This window comes from Sminthopsis crassicaudata, chromosome 4, assembly GCF_048593235.1.
Source record: "Sminthopsis crassicaudata isolate SCR6 chromosome 4, ASM4859323v1, whole genome shotgun sequence".
Taxonomy (NCBI): Eukaryota; Metazoa; Chordata; class Mammalia; order Dasyuromorphia; family Dasyuridae; genus Sminthopsis; species Sminthopsis crassicaudata.
In genome coordinates, this window is record NC_133620.1 from 205205287 (window position 1) to 205221636 (window position 16350).

At 36.1% G+C, this 16350-nt stretch overlaps 2 protein-coding genes across 4 annotated transcripts in view; both read right to left on the bottom strand.

The window, feature by feature from the left end:
* The window catches only part of GRIK2 (glutamate ionotropic receptor kainate type subunit 2), an 805940-nt gene that overhangs the window by 533345 nt on the left and 256245 nt on the right, over positions 1 to 16350 (bottom strand). The window lies entirely within an intron of this gene.
* Positions 11568 to 15539, bottom strand: LOC141566121 (RAD9, HUS1, RAD1-interacting nuclear orphan protein 1-like). Its single transcript, XM_074310217.1, has one exon. The coding sequence runs from the start codon at positions 13022 to 13024 to the stop codon at positions 12266 to 12268; it is 759 nt and encodes a 252-aa protein (XP_074166318.1). The 5' UTR covers positions 13025 to 15539; the 3' UTR covers positions 11568 to 12265.

Consider the following 16350-nt stretch of genomic DNA (forward strand, 5'->3'; position numbering starts at 1 on the left):
TTGTCTGGGGCCAAAACAGGATTCATCTTGATCCCAGCAAACTGAATAGGACTTGAGTCTCAAAGCATTCAGTAATGAAGAATTCTAAGGATTCCTATAGACTCCAGCTATCAGGGAAACAAAGGCTGCAGGAGACAGGGTATAAGAGCATTGGTGAGCGGGAATTTCCAGGAAGGACCATAAATCCAGTTCTGATAGGAAGGATCATAAATCTCTATAAATTGGGAGTGAAATAGGTAGTCAAGCTAAAAACTGGAAGTCTGCAAGTAGAGATAAAGGGTACCAGCTAGGTATCTGAGATAAGCTATCTGCTCTTCTGGGATGCTAATAGTCACAGCTCCAAATCCTAATTTATACCAATTCTAATGGTCAGGAAGGGGAAGGGGGGTTCCAACCAAGGGGACTGAGGCAGAACAATTTAGGGAAACTGAGGCAGGTCAATTCAGGGAAACTGAGGCAAAACAATTAAAGGAAACTGTAGCATAAAATTATAACATTTTAAAGTCTTTTTTTTAGCTGTTTACCCATGACCCAAGTAAAATGTATATATACAGATTTTGCTGAGTAACTAAAATTTGACATGGAAATGATCAATGTAAAATTTATACCAATGACAAAACAAAAGGGAAAATTACAATTCCCTATTTATACAAATATAGTCAAATCTATCCAATAATTTAAAATTTGACACTAATTTGGAAAAGTGTATATGATTCTTAAGGAATGAAAAGTTCAAAAATTAATTTCTAACTACATTTCAGTATTCTATTTGCAAAAAAAAATTACCTTCAAAGGAAAAAAAAATTGAGAAATTAAAGTATCAATCAATCTTCAGGATTTGAAGACTTTAATATAATTTTTAATGCAAAATCCTACTGCATGTATCACACATTACTGTGTAAAGTATCTTAAAACCTTTAATTTTATATTCCTTAATAATATTTATATTCCTTAATAATATTTATATTCCTTAAAAATCTGCCCTATGTTACATACTATTCTCTCAATCCGAATGACTATCACGATATTCTTTAATTCAATTCACTAAGTATTAAGTTCTGAACATAAAGAAGACATTGTCATAGGGCTCTGGGTCTAATAGTTTTCTTGAAAAATCTTACTTTCTGAGATAGAGAGGATAGAAGATATAGATAAGTGAAGATGAATACAATATAATGTTATTAATACAATCCAAAATATGAAGTCATTTCATCAGCTCCCATGAATTTTCTTACAACTTCTGTACTAATAGTTCTCAGCTTTATCTAGCCTCTCTCCTGACCTCCAGTCTAGCACTTCCAACTATTTATTGGAATCTTGATTTCATGTCCCATAAACATTTTAAAACCAATATGTTTAAAACAGATATGATCTTTTCCCTCAAGCTCTTCCCTCTTCCTAACTTTCCTAGTACTTTTAAGAGCATCATCATCTTCAATCACCTAGACTCAAAATCTTTCCCTTCTCATTCTGTATCCTCTAAGTTTCTAAGTCCTGTCATTTCTATGTTCATAACGTCTCTGTTAAGCATCCCCTTTCCTCTTATGTCACCTACCTAACGCAGAGCTACATCTCCTCACATTTGGACTTCAATAGGTATTGGTTAGTCTTTTCATTTCTTTCTCTACTGCAATCCATTCTCCACTTGGCTGCTTAATTTTAAAATAGATTTGACTATATCACACCACTGACCTTCATTGCATAGATTCCTCTGGCTCCTATTATCTCCAGGATCAAATATAAAATCCCAAATATAAAATATTTTAAAGCTCTTCATAACCTGACACTTTCCAGTTTTTTTTTTTCTACCTTATTCCCTTAGTCATACTTTGTAAACCAGTGATATTGGCCTCCTTACTGTTCCTCACAAAAGAAATTAATTTTTTGAACTTTTCATTCCATGTCTATCCAATAGAATTTTCACTAAATGTTTCCTATGCCCGGAATCTTTCCCTTTCCATCTATTTCCTGGCTTCTCTTGTATCCTCTAAACAAAAGCTAAAATCCCACCTTTGGCAAGAAATTTTCCACAATCCCTCTTAATGCTCTTCCAGGAGCAGTGCTTAACCACACCCTCCTTTCAATTCTTTCTTTTTTGTTTGAGAGCTGTGAATGAACACTTCTCTCACTCACTTAATCCTTTAAAGTGAGTTTGGGAGCAGTTATTTATTCCATTTTCATTTCTGTGCTTGGTAAAATGCTGTGCATGCTGATAGTCATGACACTTCCCCCCCCCCCCCAGCAGGATGTTCTAATTTCATTGTGCTAATTTCTTCATTCATATTTCTGCATTTATAATTTATATTTCTGCATTTATAATTTTAATAGGGAAATCCAGATTAAAATATCTATTTGGAAATTAAATGTAAATGGGGCACTGAGAAATATCCTATTCTACACATACATAATTTAGAACATATAAGTCTTCCTTTTACTTAATATCCTATATTCGCACAGATATATCTTACATATACACATGTGATTTGTATGTGATTATTTACATGTTATCTCCTCATTAATGTAATCCTCCATTAGAACTTTGAGCTCTTTGAGAGAAGAGATTGCCTTTTGACTTTTTTTTCATCTTTAGCACAGAGCTATATATACATACATATAATATATGCTTAATAAATGTTTATTATTGATTATATCAGCTCATGATCTTCCTATTTTCTGAGCCTGATAAAATATCTTAAGGCAATTGTAATCTGTAATATTTAGCAAAAGTTGTTCAGGTAAAACTGGGATGATTTCAACTCCCTTATCTTAGTATCTACTCTTTGCCACAATCACCTCTTAGCTTGGCACATACCCACTTCCAGTTTGAGAACCATAGAAATAAACTTTCTATTGTTCCTAGATGAAGTATATCAATCTCCTGTCCTCTAGTCATATTCACTATCCATGCAACTTTCAGAATCAAAGAGTTCATCCTTCTGTGTTGCCTTCCCCAGTTAGAATGTATGCCTTTGTTGGGCAGAAGTTGCTTTCTCTATTTTTTTCAATATCTGTATCTTTAACCCTCCATTATGTTCTGCATATGATACTTATTAGGCTTTTTTCAATGAATAATTTCCATATGTCTTGTATATTCCATTTTCTTGTATTTTAGTAATTTCTCAAAATATATCACTGATCATAATGCCTCTCAATTCTTTTGCAACCATTGGTCTAAATTAATATTTTTCTTCATATAAAATCCAAAAATAAATTTCATTTTTGACAAATTAGGTGTTTGAAATAATGAAAGTTATTTATATGATATTGAGAATTCTTTATTCACAACTAAAATGAAGTTTGTTTTTTGTTTTTAGATTTTTTTTTTTGGTATATTATTGCAAAACAAATATATTGACCTTTCTGTCAAAAATCAAAAGTCATCATATTTGCCCATAGCATCTGAGGTCCTTATTGATTCATATTTAGATTAAAAGAAAATGAAAATTGCTTCTAAAATATGGTATAATGATTAATATGTCCTTTCTTTTATCTTATTTGCTAGCAAGTATTTTCATTTGGGAAATATATACACATAATTGTATTAATTTACCTATGGATCTCATTTTTTATATAAATGTCACTTTGTGGATAAGAGAACAAATTTGGTGTTGCATTGATTTAGAAAATTCGGTTTTTTAAATATGTTCACTAAATATGCATTTCAGAAGGGAATTTTATTATAAAATGTATTTGTTTCATCTTTATCACTAAGAAAATGACAATTTCTTCTTTTATCCTAAATACCTTTTTAAGTATTTATCATGAGATAGTAGGTTTTACAATAACAGAATTACTCTGACCTCCTACATCTAAATCCCCATAAATTTTATAAAAAGCATTCCTTTTTAATGGTCTGTGTGTTTTTAAGATAAAGTTGATTATTCTCCTAAATTTGAAAAATCTCTAGCTTCTTATATTTCTTGTTATGAGCGATTATCTGGTAAAGCAACAACATATACAAATTACATAAAGGACACTTTGACCCAGGAGTGTTTCTACTGGGCTTATATCCCAAAGAGATCTCAAAGGAGGGAAAGGGACTCACATGTGCAAAAATGTTTATGGCAGCCCTTTTTGTAGTGGCTAGAAACTGGAAAATGAATGGATGCTCATCAATTGGAGAATGGCTAAATAAATTTTGGTATATGAATGTTATGGAATATTATTGTTCTTTAAGAAATGAGCAACAGGATGATTTCAGAGAGTCCTAGGAGAGATTTACATGAACTGATGCTGAGTGAAATGAGTAGAACCAAGAGATCATTGTACATGGCAACAAGACTGTATGATGATCAATTCTGATGGACGTGGCTCTCTTCAACAATGAGATGATTCAAACCATCCCAATTGTTCAGTGATTAAGAGAGCCATCTACACCCAGAGAGAGAACTGTGGGAACTGGGAGTGGACTACAACATAGCATTTTCACTTTTTCTATTGTTTGCTTGCATTTTGTTTCCTCAGTTTTTTTCTTTCTTGACCCGATTTTCCTTGTACAGCAAGATAAGTGTATAAATATGTATACATATATTGGGTTTTACATATATTTTAACATATTTAACATGTATTGAAGTACCTGCCATCTAGGGGAGAGGGGGAGGGGAAGGAGGGGATCATTTGGAACAGAAGGCTTTGCAAGACTTAATGTTAAAAATTACCTATGCATATATTTAGTAAATAAAAAGCTTTAATAAAAAAATAAAAAACAAATTGCATTATGGGTCATATTTTAACTAGTAATTTGTAGAATTCTATTCAGTTCATACATCAATTGAACTCTATGACCTTTTATACAATTTTCTTTTAAAAATCAATTACTTATGGGGGCAGCTAGGTGGGGTAGTGGATAGGGCACCAGCCTTCAATTCAGGAGGACCAGAATTCAAATCTGGTCTCAGACACTTAACACTTCCTAGCTGTGTGACCCTGGGCAAGTCACTTAACCCCAGACTCAGAAAAAAAAAAATCAATTACTTATATATTGAAAGTTTCTCTTGAAATAGCATTACCATCAATAGATTTGCAGTATAAAAGATCTTTCCTAATATCAACTTTTATACATAACACACATATATATGTATATATATATATATGTGTATGTATATATGTGTGTATATATATATATATATATATATATGTAGTCAAATGAGTATCTTTAAGTTTGCTTTACCTACTTGCAATAAAAATAGAAAGCTTTTACTTTCTCAATTATTACAGAGTCCTCTGACATATGGTCAATTTTGATTCCTGCTATGTTATTTGCAAATGCAACCAGTAAAAGATGCTTTACATATAATTTACCACACCTCCATTCAATTATAGCAAGAGGTATAGTGTATCATCTTTCTTCCTTATCCAATTAAGATTTTTATACATGCTAATTTTATATGTAACCTTACACTATGCAAGTAAATCTTTCAATGCCACAAAAACAGTTTGGGAGAAATGCTTTCTTTTGCTTTTTAAAAACATATAATTACCTCTTCAAAGTCTATCTTGCCAACATGTTCAAAATGCATGTTTCATCATGCAGGTAAAGTATTTATACAAGGCACAAGTGTCTATTTACAAATGAATAAAATAATGAGAGACTGCTGTGAATATTGTACTTCATTCTCCAAGAGGATCAAAATGGTATCACTATGTTGGGGTCAAGGTACAATGTGTCTGACTCAGTTGGATCAGACCAATACAAACTTAAAACTCTCTGTAACAGGTTGAACACAGATAGTCCCTATGAACATTTGGAGTGGAGATAACTAAATTTGTGAATCTCCTGTTTCCTTTGAACTATTGGAATTCTGTTTTGCTCATAGAGCACAGGGTACTCTGATGTGGACACAACATGCTGGACAGTCCAATGCCAGCATCTCCCATTTCTTACAATCAATATATACAATAATACATACATTATATACAATATACATGTATATACATATCTATGGATATGTACGCACATTGTTCATCTTTCATTTTCAAAGAATACTAATAATATTAGAATTTTGGGGTCAGGACACAAAGTGTGTTTAGTTGTAGCTGATCAGTCCATTTTGAATTCCAAAGGCTCTACCACAGATTGGACACAGCAATCCTTTAGAACATTTGGGATAAAAATGTCTCTGAAATTTGTGCAGCTTATTTTCTTTGCCCTCTTCTGATTCTGCTTTTTTCATGCACTAATATACTTCTGAATGAGATGAGGTGAGATCTTTCAAGACAGTTGTGAAAATCAAGTAAGGCTTCATCTACTTCAGAGTTTGAGTAGGCTTGAAGGACTCTGAAGTTCGAGCAAAGGGCATAATTGCATTCCCCTCCTATGATATCATCTCCTCCCTATTTCAGCCAAATATGGGCAACTATGTACTTATTGGTCAAGTTCAATTTCATGGGTAGATCTAGAGTTTAGAATGTAAGACTCTCAGCCAATGAGGATGAGAGTCAGTGGTGGGAGGGGGCGTTTTGCATTAGGGATTAAAGGTGTTGTCCTGCCCACAGGAGGCGCTTCCTCTCTTCCATTGTCTGCTGGAGGAGAGGGACACCCGATTCTTGAGAGAACGTACAATAAAATTTGCTTTTCTCTAGAGAGCTCTCTCCAGCTTTTTTTTTTAATTAAATGGTGACCCCTCACCATTTTCATACCTCATACTTCCTTTGATGAAGGCACACTTTTACACAGAATTTGCACCTGGCAAGTACTCACAAGGTGGGTAGAACTAATACAAGGATACTCTTAAGGTCTATGTGAGACAAGGGGGACGCTAGCACAGGACAGCCTATCATGTGTGTATATGTACAAACAAACGTATTACCATTTTTAAGGGCAAAATTAGAATCTCTTCTTTTAGAAAACAATCTTATCTAAAATTTACTCTTGCCAGAAATTTGCAATGTTGACAATGAAATTGACTGTTTTTATTTCAAAATAATAACTTTAGCTCAGAAAATTGCTATAGGAAATTTCAGTGAAGCAACAAATTTTTTCACCTTTTTTCTGAACCTGAAGGATATTTTATTTTTTTTAACTTGACTTGTTTTTTTTTTCTCCTTTAATATAGCTTTTCAAATAACATTTATTTTGTGCTATGTACATCCTACAAAATAATAATTTCCTTTAAAGCTGTTGTTTATATTTATGTAGCATGATAGTTCTGTAGCTTTCCATAAGTATCCAGTATTCAAAGACAAGATTGCTACCTTTACAGAGTTCACAAGATATGTTAGATGAACACCCTATAACTGTCATGCACCTTTAAGAACTATATGATTCTAGAAAAATATTTTGACCAGTCTACAATTTTCACTCCTCTGCTAGGGACCAAGACACATTAAGTTTTATCTGTTCAAAAATGCATACCTTACCTTGAATATATACCTCTTCTAAGATTACAAATGCTTTCATTGATGCTTATCCCTCCTGTAGGATTCTTAAATACACTGGATATTCCAATTTTCCAAAATCACTAAATGAAAAGTCTTTAAACTTATCTGATGCCCTCCCCAATGATATATATCAGTGGTAAACTCAAGTATGTTTAAAATCATATATTTCCAACTTTATCATTTATCGCCTAATTTTATAAGATTAATGATCTAAAATAACCTTAAATCTTAACTTTCAGAAGATATGATTAATTTGTCAATTTCAATTTGTTTTCTATGAAGAATTACACAAATTATTTTTGTTTCCCTCAAAACTTTATTTAAAGGATACAAATTCAGAATTTTTGGGAAATAATTCCAAAATTAATTTCTATATAATAAATAGGAGCAAGTAAAAAGGCATACACCCTTCTCATTTGTTGCCTTATTTCTTTTTTTCATAATGAGAATAGAAACTTCAGAAATATCATTCTATGAAGCAACAAATATTTATTTGGACCTTCTTAAAGTATTGTGCTTGGGATTGTCAAGAACACTGAAATATGAGATGTCCTTAGGTCTGATCTAGTTGGAGAAATAAGTAATACACAATAACAAATAATGATAGTAAATGCCAAATTATGACAGACTATAAGTGCTATACAAACTTATACTGTATAGGAAAGGAAAAGGAGTTCAGTGAGAAGGGAAACCTTCAAGGAGGCACCAGGACATCTATACAATGGATGAAAAAGCATTTAGTAAATGCTTACCATATACAAAGCACTGTGCTAAATGCTAAGGATACTAATTTAAAAATATCTTTCCTACTCTCAAAAACCTTACATTCTAGTGTAGAAATAACAGAAGTTTAAGCTATAAGGCATATGGAAAGATCCCATGGTCGCTAAAATATAGGCTCCAACTAGATGGTAATATATATTTTAATGTTATATCCATGTATTTTATCAGTTTCTAATGTTAAACCATTTGACAATGCCAAAGACTGGTGGCAAAATTTTTTGGCATTATCTGTGGCTATAGCATAAGCAAAAGCAGTTTTTAGGACTGTGTCCTCTTTCCAATCAATTCCTGGAAAGAGGGCTGCAGGGGCTAGGATTAAAGAAAGAAAATGGCAGGAGTAGACCTGTTCCCAAAGCCCTTTTTGGCCTATTATTAACTATTATAGACTGGTGTTTTCAATAATGAAGTATCTTCTTCCATTGAAGACTGATTTTTCAAATATGGCTATAGAAAACCAGTCTAGAAGCAGGTGATCTGGAGAACCCTACTTAGAATTTCCATCAGGAAATCAGGACCTGAGGCAAAGGAATGATGGCAATGGAAGAATGGAGGAAAAAGCAGTTATATGAATTTTGAAGGGAAAATGAACAGGATTTGGTGACACTCCCATGTTTGTTCAACACTGCAACTACAGATTTTCCCTAATCAAGTGCCAACACCCTTTATTTAGGATGTTAGACACTAATGAATCCAATAAAGTTACTATTCAGTGATGGCAACATTTAGATTTGCCAGTTTGACAAAGAAAGCAACTTGCTTTTGATGCTCTAAACAACAAAGGGTTTTTTTGTTTTGTTTTGTTTTGTTTTTTAACTATATCATAACTTTCTTAAGGATGACACTTTTCAATTATTTACAAATGCTCCTGGAAAGCTCTCTTATTCAGCAGTTCTGTAGTTTTGTATTACATGGCATTTATTAGTCGTCTCCTTCCATAGTAGACTATAAACTCTATGAAGGGCAGGGACAACAGTCTGACTGTCATTCAGATACAAGACATAATCCTGTACATGCCTAATAAATCCTGATTAAATTGAAATGGTGTACATTTAAGATGGAATTTAAAAAAATAAATGCACATGAGGAAGGAGGGGGAAGGGAGGGAGATGAAATATAGTTTTTCAAGAATTGTCACTTGATGGCAAAGAACTGGAAATTGAGGTGATGCTCATTAATTGGAGAATGACTAAATAAGCTGTAGTATATAATTGTGATGGAAAACTATTGTGCTATAAGAAATGATTAATGGTGGTTTCTGAAAAACTTGGAAACCTTATGTAAACTGATGCAAAGTGAAGCGAGCAGAACCAGGAGAGTATGGTATATAATAACAATGTTGCAAGGATGATCAACTGTGAATGAGTTACTCTGATCTAAATAATTCCATGATGAAAAATACTATCTCCCTCTAGAGAGAACTGATAAATTCTGAATGTAGATTGAAACATACTTTCTTAAGCTATATTTTTGTTTTATTTTGTTTTTGTTTTTGTGGATGTTTTTGCAAGATGGCTCTTACAGAAATATGTTTTACATGGCTTCATATGTATCATATCATACCACCTGGCTTCTCAAGTTGGGAACCAGGGAGGGATTGAGGGAATTTGAAATTCAACATTTAAAAATTATTGTTAGTGTTTTACATATAATTGGGAAATATTTAATAAAATAAATAAAAATAAAAAATAAATAAAAAAGAATTGTCACCTGAGTCTGGCATTTATAAGAATTCAATGAGTCTGAAAGGTCAAGGGCAAAAGAGCACATATCAAGTAAAAGAATGCTCAGATCTGTAATATTCTCAAATCATTTTGTCTTTCCAAGCCCACTTTAAATTGTTCAACAATTTACTCTATGGATATCTAGAGCATCACTATAAGATGGCCAGATTTTCTGAAACTAAAAGGAGGGTACCTGATCGAAGAACTTTTTTTTTTTTTTAATGCTTCCTTAAATGAACATTGTTTTCTTGATGTTGAGACTTCCTTAGCAAATGTTCTACTGGTTTATGACCATTCATGCAACAGAATACATTCTTTTTTATTGCCCTCCTCTAATTCCACTGAACTTTCTCCTAAACATTGATACTATCTTTCCCAACAGGTCCTCCTCCCCCAGAGACTTCTCTAAATCTATCAAGATAATTTTTATTCAATCATCCCAAACTCCACTCTTTTTATTTCCATGTTGGCACTTTAATGTCTTCAAACACCCATACCAACCATCAAAAACAGAATTTATTGGGCTCATATAAAGTGCCAATCAGTGTTAGATAGTAGACTGACTTTAAAGCTGAAGAATCAAGTAGGGAAGAGGGGAGGGGGAAGGAGATTGCTTTTGTTTTCAGTTCCCTTTGTCATTCAACAAACATTTATTAAGTGCCTACACAGTTCTATAGCAGTGTTAGGTTCTAGTTAAAAAGCTAAAAACAAAAGTCTACTTGGTCCTCAAGGAACTGGCATGTAGGGTGGGAGAGCCATTAGCTGAAGTACAGAAGAGCCTGTGTCTACATTGAAAATTTAAAAAGTAATTTCCCACTGGGACACTGATGCATTGTTGGTGGAGTTGTGAAAGAATCCAACCATTCTGGAGAGCAATCTGGAATTATGCCCAAAAAGTTATCAAAATGTGCATACCCTTTGACCCAGCCATAGTACTACTGGGCTTATATCCCAAGGAAATACTAAAGAAGGGAAAGGGACCTGTATGTGCCAAAATGTTTGTGGCAGCCCTTTTCATAGTGGCTAGAAGCTGGAAGATGAATGGATGTCCATCAATTGGAGAATGGTTGGGTAAATTATGGTATATGAATGTTATGGAATATTATTGTTCTGTAAGAAATGACCAACAGGAGAAATACAGAGAGGCTTGGAGAGACTTACATCAACTGATGCTAAGTGAAACGAGCAGAACCAGAAGATCATTATACACTTCAACAATGATACTGTACGAGGATGTATGCTGATGGAAGTGGATATCTTCAACATAGAGAAGAGCTAATCCAATTCCAATTGATTAATGATAGACAGAATCAGCTGCATCCAGAAAAGGAACACTGGGAAATGAGTGTAAATTGTTATTTTTACCTTCTGAATCCAATTCTTCCTGTGCAACAAGGAATTCGGTTCTACACACATATATTGTATCTAGAATATACTGTAATATATTTAACATGTATAAGACTGCCTGCCATCTGGGGGAGGGGGTTGGGGGAGGAAGGGAAAAAATCTGAATAGAAGTAAGTGCAAGGGATAATGTTGTAAAAAATTACCCATGCATATGTACTGTCAAAAAAAAAGTTATAATTATAAAATTAAATTAAATTTTAAAAAAAAAGTAATTTCCCTTGATAATTAGGGGATTTTATATTCCATTAAAAGAACTGGAAAACCACACAAAGCTTCAACTGATATTCCTGTTATATCCCTTTACATCTCCCAAGGTTGGTTGGTTGTGGTCCTTCCTTCTTGAAGAGGACCAAAATAACATTTAGAGTTCAATTACAGTGTGTCAGACTTGGGCTGATCAGACCAATACAAGCCCAGAATGTTCTGCCATAGGTCCAACACAAATAGTCCATATGAACATTTAGAGCAACTGCTTTAACATTGTGCTTCTCAGGGTTCTTCCAGGCTAATTCAATTCTGCTTTGCACTAGAGCACAGCACCTTCTCTGATGAGGGTACACCAAACTGGGCAGCCCTGTATCAGCCTCTCTCAGGAACAATAGATTCTAAAGTTCTTAGAGTGTTTTTTTGTAGCTTTTTCTAACCACCTTGTGTAAACTCTCCATAAAGGTTAAAGATTTGACAGCATCAAATGAAAACAGGAGGCAGCAAGAATTGTTGGAACAGCTAGCCACAGAGAGGTTTGGATTAAAGGTCATTAACCATTTAAAGAGTATATGATCAGAGGCTACTTCTCACCTCCTCAAGGAACCTACCTCAATCTAAATCCCAGGTCAGTGGCCCTGGGGGGGGGGGGGAAGAAAAGGGGGGGGGGTTGCCTATACATTTATACAGAGCTTTAAAGTTGGCTAAATGCTTAACTCGTTTCCTCAGCAGGAGAGTCAAACTGGGGGTGGGGGAGGGGAAGGTCAAATCTAAGGCTTGAGAGCTTCCCCAGACTTTGACACAAAAATCTGGTTCAAACTGAGTTTCCCTCTCTCCTGAAGATAGGAGACCAAGTGATATCGTCTTCTCCAGGTGACCTTTAGGCCGTATTTCTCTTCCGGAGTGTCCACGACTAGAGGGGGCTGGCAGGATGGCGGGGTCTGGGGCCGGTCCAGATTGAGGGGGCAGTGCCCCAGTCCTTGGTCCCTCGAAGTTGCAGCAACATCGCCCGTGGCCGCGCGCAAGCCTGCAATTTCCTTGTCAAGGGGATCAGGCTGCAGAGGGTCACAGCTCCTGGGGCTGGGTGGCCGAGTCGGCGGCCTTCCAGCCTCCTCGGCCCCATCCAAGCACGGAGCCTTTTGCTGGGCTGCGGCCTCCCGGAAGCAAGTCTCGGAGGCCGGGTCCGGCCCGTGGTGAGGGCTCTTTAAAGTCAAGGGCGGAAACCAATGAGACCGCAGCCAACGCCGCCGCCTCCGAGACGAGCCTCCGACCGGGAAGGGCAGGCGGCGGCGCCAGGACGTCTGCTGCTTGCGGCCTACGGGCAGCCAGCTGCCCAGGGGCTTCTTAAACTGGGGCGAAACCCAGGCTAGGCAGGTCTCGAGGTTTATTGGCCGCCGAGGCACAATCCGCGAAGGCGCAGGGCAGGGTCGCGGGGAGCCTCCACCGAGCTTGGGACCCTCCTGGGGACTCTCCAGGAATGACAGTTGGGCCTTGTGCGATGGGCCGTTGCTCTTCTTCCTGAGAGGCATCTACGGGAAAGGGAAGGGCAGTAGGCCACTTCATGATGTCTATCTGGGGGAAGCTGAGAGGCAGGAGTCGGAGTGGGCACAGGTACTCAACTAAAGTCCCAGACTGAATACTAAACCAATTTCCCCTCCAGGCCTTGAAGCCGGCATACCAGAGATGCGGCCCTGCTCTGATTGGTGGACACCTCACACGTGACTCGAAATGCTTGTGTCCAACTAACCTATTTCCTGTTGGATATTCCTGGGGCACTTGAGGATTTTGTTTTATCCCTACGTTCCTGGAATCCTAGGGCAGAGTGTGCTGCATCCTTGTGGAGGCTTAAACCTGGGTTTGGTGTCCAAAAGTTCTGGGCTCTAATTAAATATTAATCTGACAAATGCTCATGGTTGACCATTACAGTTTTGATAGTTGAAGAGGTTGTTACTTTGTGTCAGGCACTATGCTAAGAGTAAGGTATACAAAGTACTACAAAAACCAATTCCTACCCTAAAGGAGCTCGCATAGTAATGAGAAATTCTTAGTTATCTGCACCGCCAACTTGCTAATATGCTGAGTTCTGAAGATTGGGCAGGGGAACTACTGCTCTACTGCTCACAAGAAGTTTATAATCTAATGGAAAATGGTAATGGGGTGATCTGACCTCTTAGATTCCTTTCAGCTATAAATTTATTATTTCTAGATTAGCCAAAGTTGGAATTTACACAGAAATGGACCTCTTGAGTGAGAAAACAGGGGAATCTCTTTTTAGATGTTATCTCCAAGGTTCCTTTACCCCTAAATCTAGTCTTCTGGTTTAGCTAATGTTGGAACATAGGTAGGAATGAGCCTATTCTGGCCATTCCAGAGATCACAAAGCCATTCTTGGGGATTTTCCAACTCTTGTTGCTGTTACCATATATGTGTTTTTTATAAGGAAAAGTAAAATGGCCAGTGACTTGTCCACTGAACCAAACTAATGCCTCTTTGTATTCTCTAGTACAAGAGTAAAAATTGCTGGGCAGTTTTACAAGAATAAAAGAATAGTTTTAATGAAGCTGTTTACTGTCACCACTCATGTTTTCTCTGAATTCCCTTCAAACCTTTCCTAGCAGATATATCTTACTTCAGCAGAATAGTCAGTAAATAACAACTAGAGAAGGACAAACCCAAGTATTAACTAATAATAAAACAGCAAGACTATGCAGAAAACACATATGATACCTTGGGTCTATACTGTCAGCCTTAAAAGGACTGTCTTCAAACTGCTGATAATTGGCATTTATATTTAGTTAGGGCTTTAAAGTTTACCAAGTATTTTATTTTATCCCTTGAGTTTCATAATTCTGAAGTAGATGCCACATGCATTATCCCCATTTTACAGATCAGGAAATTGACTCATGGAGGTAAGTTACTTCAACAGTCAGAAAGACAATATGCATTCATTCAGCAAACATCAAGTGCCTACTCTCTACTAGGCATTGTGCTATCTAGCCTTAATCACTGAATAGGTGCAGCCTTAGTCAAGGGGAGGCCTCTTGAAGACCTTAGCTTAAAAAAGTCAATGTCTCCATTTTATCCAGGACCATCACCTGATCCGTCTGGCCAGTGGACCCAGATAGCTTGCAGGGAAAAGTGAGGGAGGTGACCTTGCACAGCCCTCCCTCACTTAAATCCAATTCACTTGCATGTCATGGTTTCACCTCCCTGATGTCATGGTCCTCATCAAGAAAAAAGGACAAAACAAGAAAACAGTCTTTGATTTCAGACAGTCTACCATCTTTTGGAAAACACAAGATCAGAAAAGTGGACACAAAATAATCTAAGGGTGAGATGCTAGCAAGGGGGGATAGAAGGAGATGGATTTAGGAGGTTGCACTTCGGCTAAATTTAAAGAAGGTAGGGATTCTAGGAAGGAGACATATGGACAGTATGTATTTAAAGCCTGGAAGATGTACAAAAGATAAATTATTGTTTAGAAGAACAGAATTTGGTCAATTTGGAATGTAAAGTATGTGAAGGAGAGTAATATGCAATAAACCTAGAAAGGTAGGCTAACACCAGACCATGAAGGATTATAAAAGTCAAACAATGTCATAGGCAGAATTTAAACCTAGATGTTTATGACCCCAAGTTCAACAGTCCATCTTTTTAGCTATGATGATTTTCATGGGGGAAAGTGGCTGATTTTATATTGGCCCCTAAAATATCAAGCAAGAAAAACAACTTCCTGTATTTCCCCCTTCCTATCTTTTTAACTTTTTTTTTTTTTTAACCAGTTCTAATGATTTTATGTAAAGCATTCAATACATTTGTGTATCTTTAGGCAGGTCCCTTAACTTCCCTTCAATTTTCTCATCTGTAAAATGAAAGGAGCTGGATTGGATGACCTCTGAGACTTCCTCCAGATCTAAATCTATGATCCTGTAATCCAAATTAAAACCCACCCAAAGAGATACATTAGTATCTTTGGAGCAAAGAAACCAAAATTGTTAGACTCTGGATTTTAGGCCATTTATGTTCCTCCACCCCTGAAAAATTGGGTTTAAAAAACCCCTAAAGAGGTGACCCAGAAACCCCAATGCCCTTCATATACCATTGCATCACAATGAAGGATAGCAAAGGAAAACACTGTACAGGCCCATCCCTGTTCCTATATTGTCAGGACTGCCATTGTCTCCCTGTTCCTGTCTTTGAAGTATTTCCTTAAAGATAACAGTTGCACGATGTTAGTTAAGTAGGCTAACTATGTTTGGCTTTTGTATCTTGCTTGCCCAAAGCTAGTTAGTTAGATCTCTATATAAACCCTGTGCCTCATTTGCTTCCGACCATACACTTTGGGTAGAAATTCTGTATGGTCAGCCAGCTTTCAATAAACTCTCCACTTAAATTAAATTGGTCTCTACTCACATCTGTATCGTGGCATAACATCTTAACAAAAGGAAACACTACACTATGTAAAATACATAAGTAAATGAAAATCTATTTGATTTTTAATTTCTTGCAGGTAAAGGTAATGTCATTTATGTTTGTATTTTTCCTAGAGCTTGCTAAATATGTATTTAATGAATGAATGGCATCATGCCAATAAAACATTTTGCATAACCCCTACCCTAGACACTGGAACATATTGGCATGTTCACATACAGATATACACACACAAAAGGTTAAACCTTACTTTCCAGAATGATTGTAGTTTGGTGACCAAAAAAAAAATGTGGTCTGAAGTCAGAGAGTCTGGATTCAAATTCCTACCTTTTCTACTTACTGTATCTTTGGTCAAGTTCCTTAACTTCTTTAAAGACTTGGATTGTGTGACTTTTGAAATCTCTTCCAGCTCTATGTTCCTAAA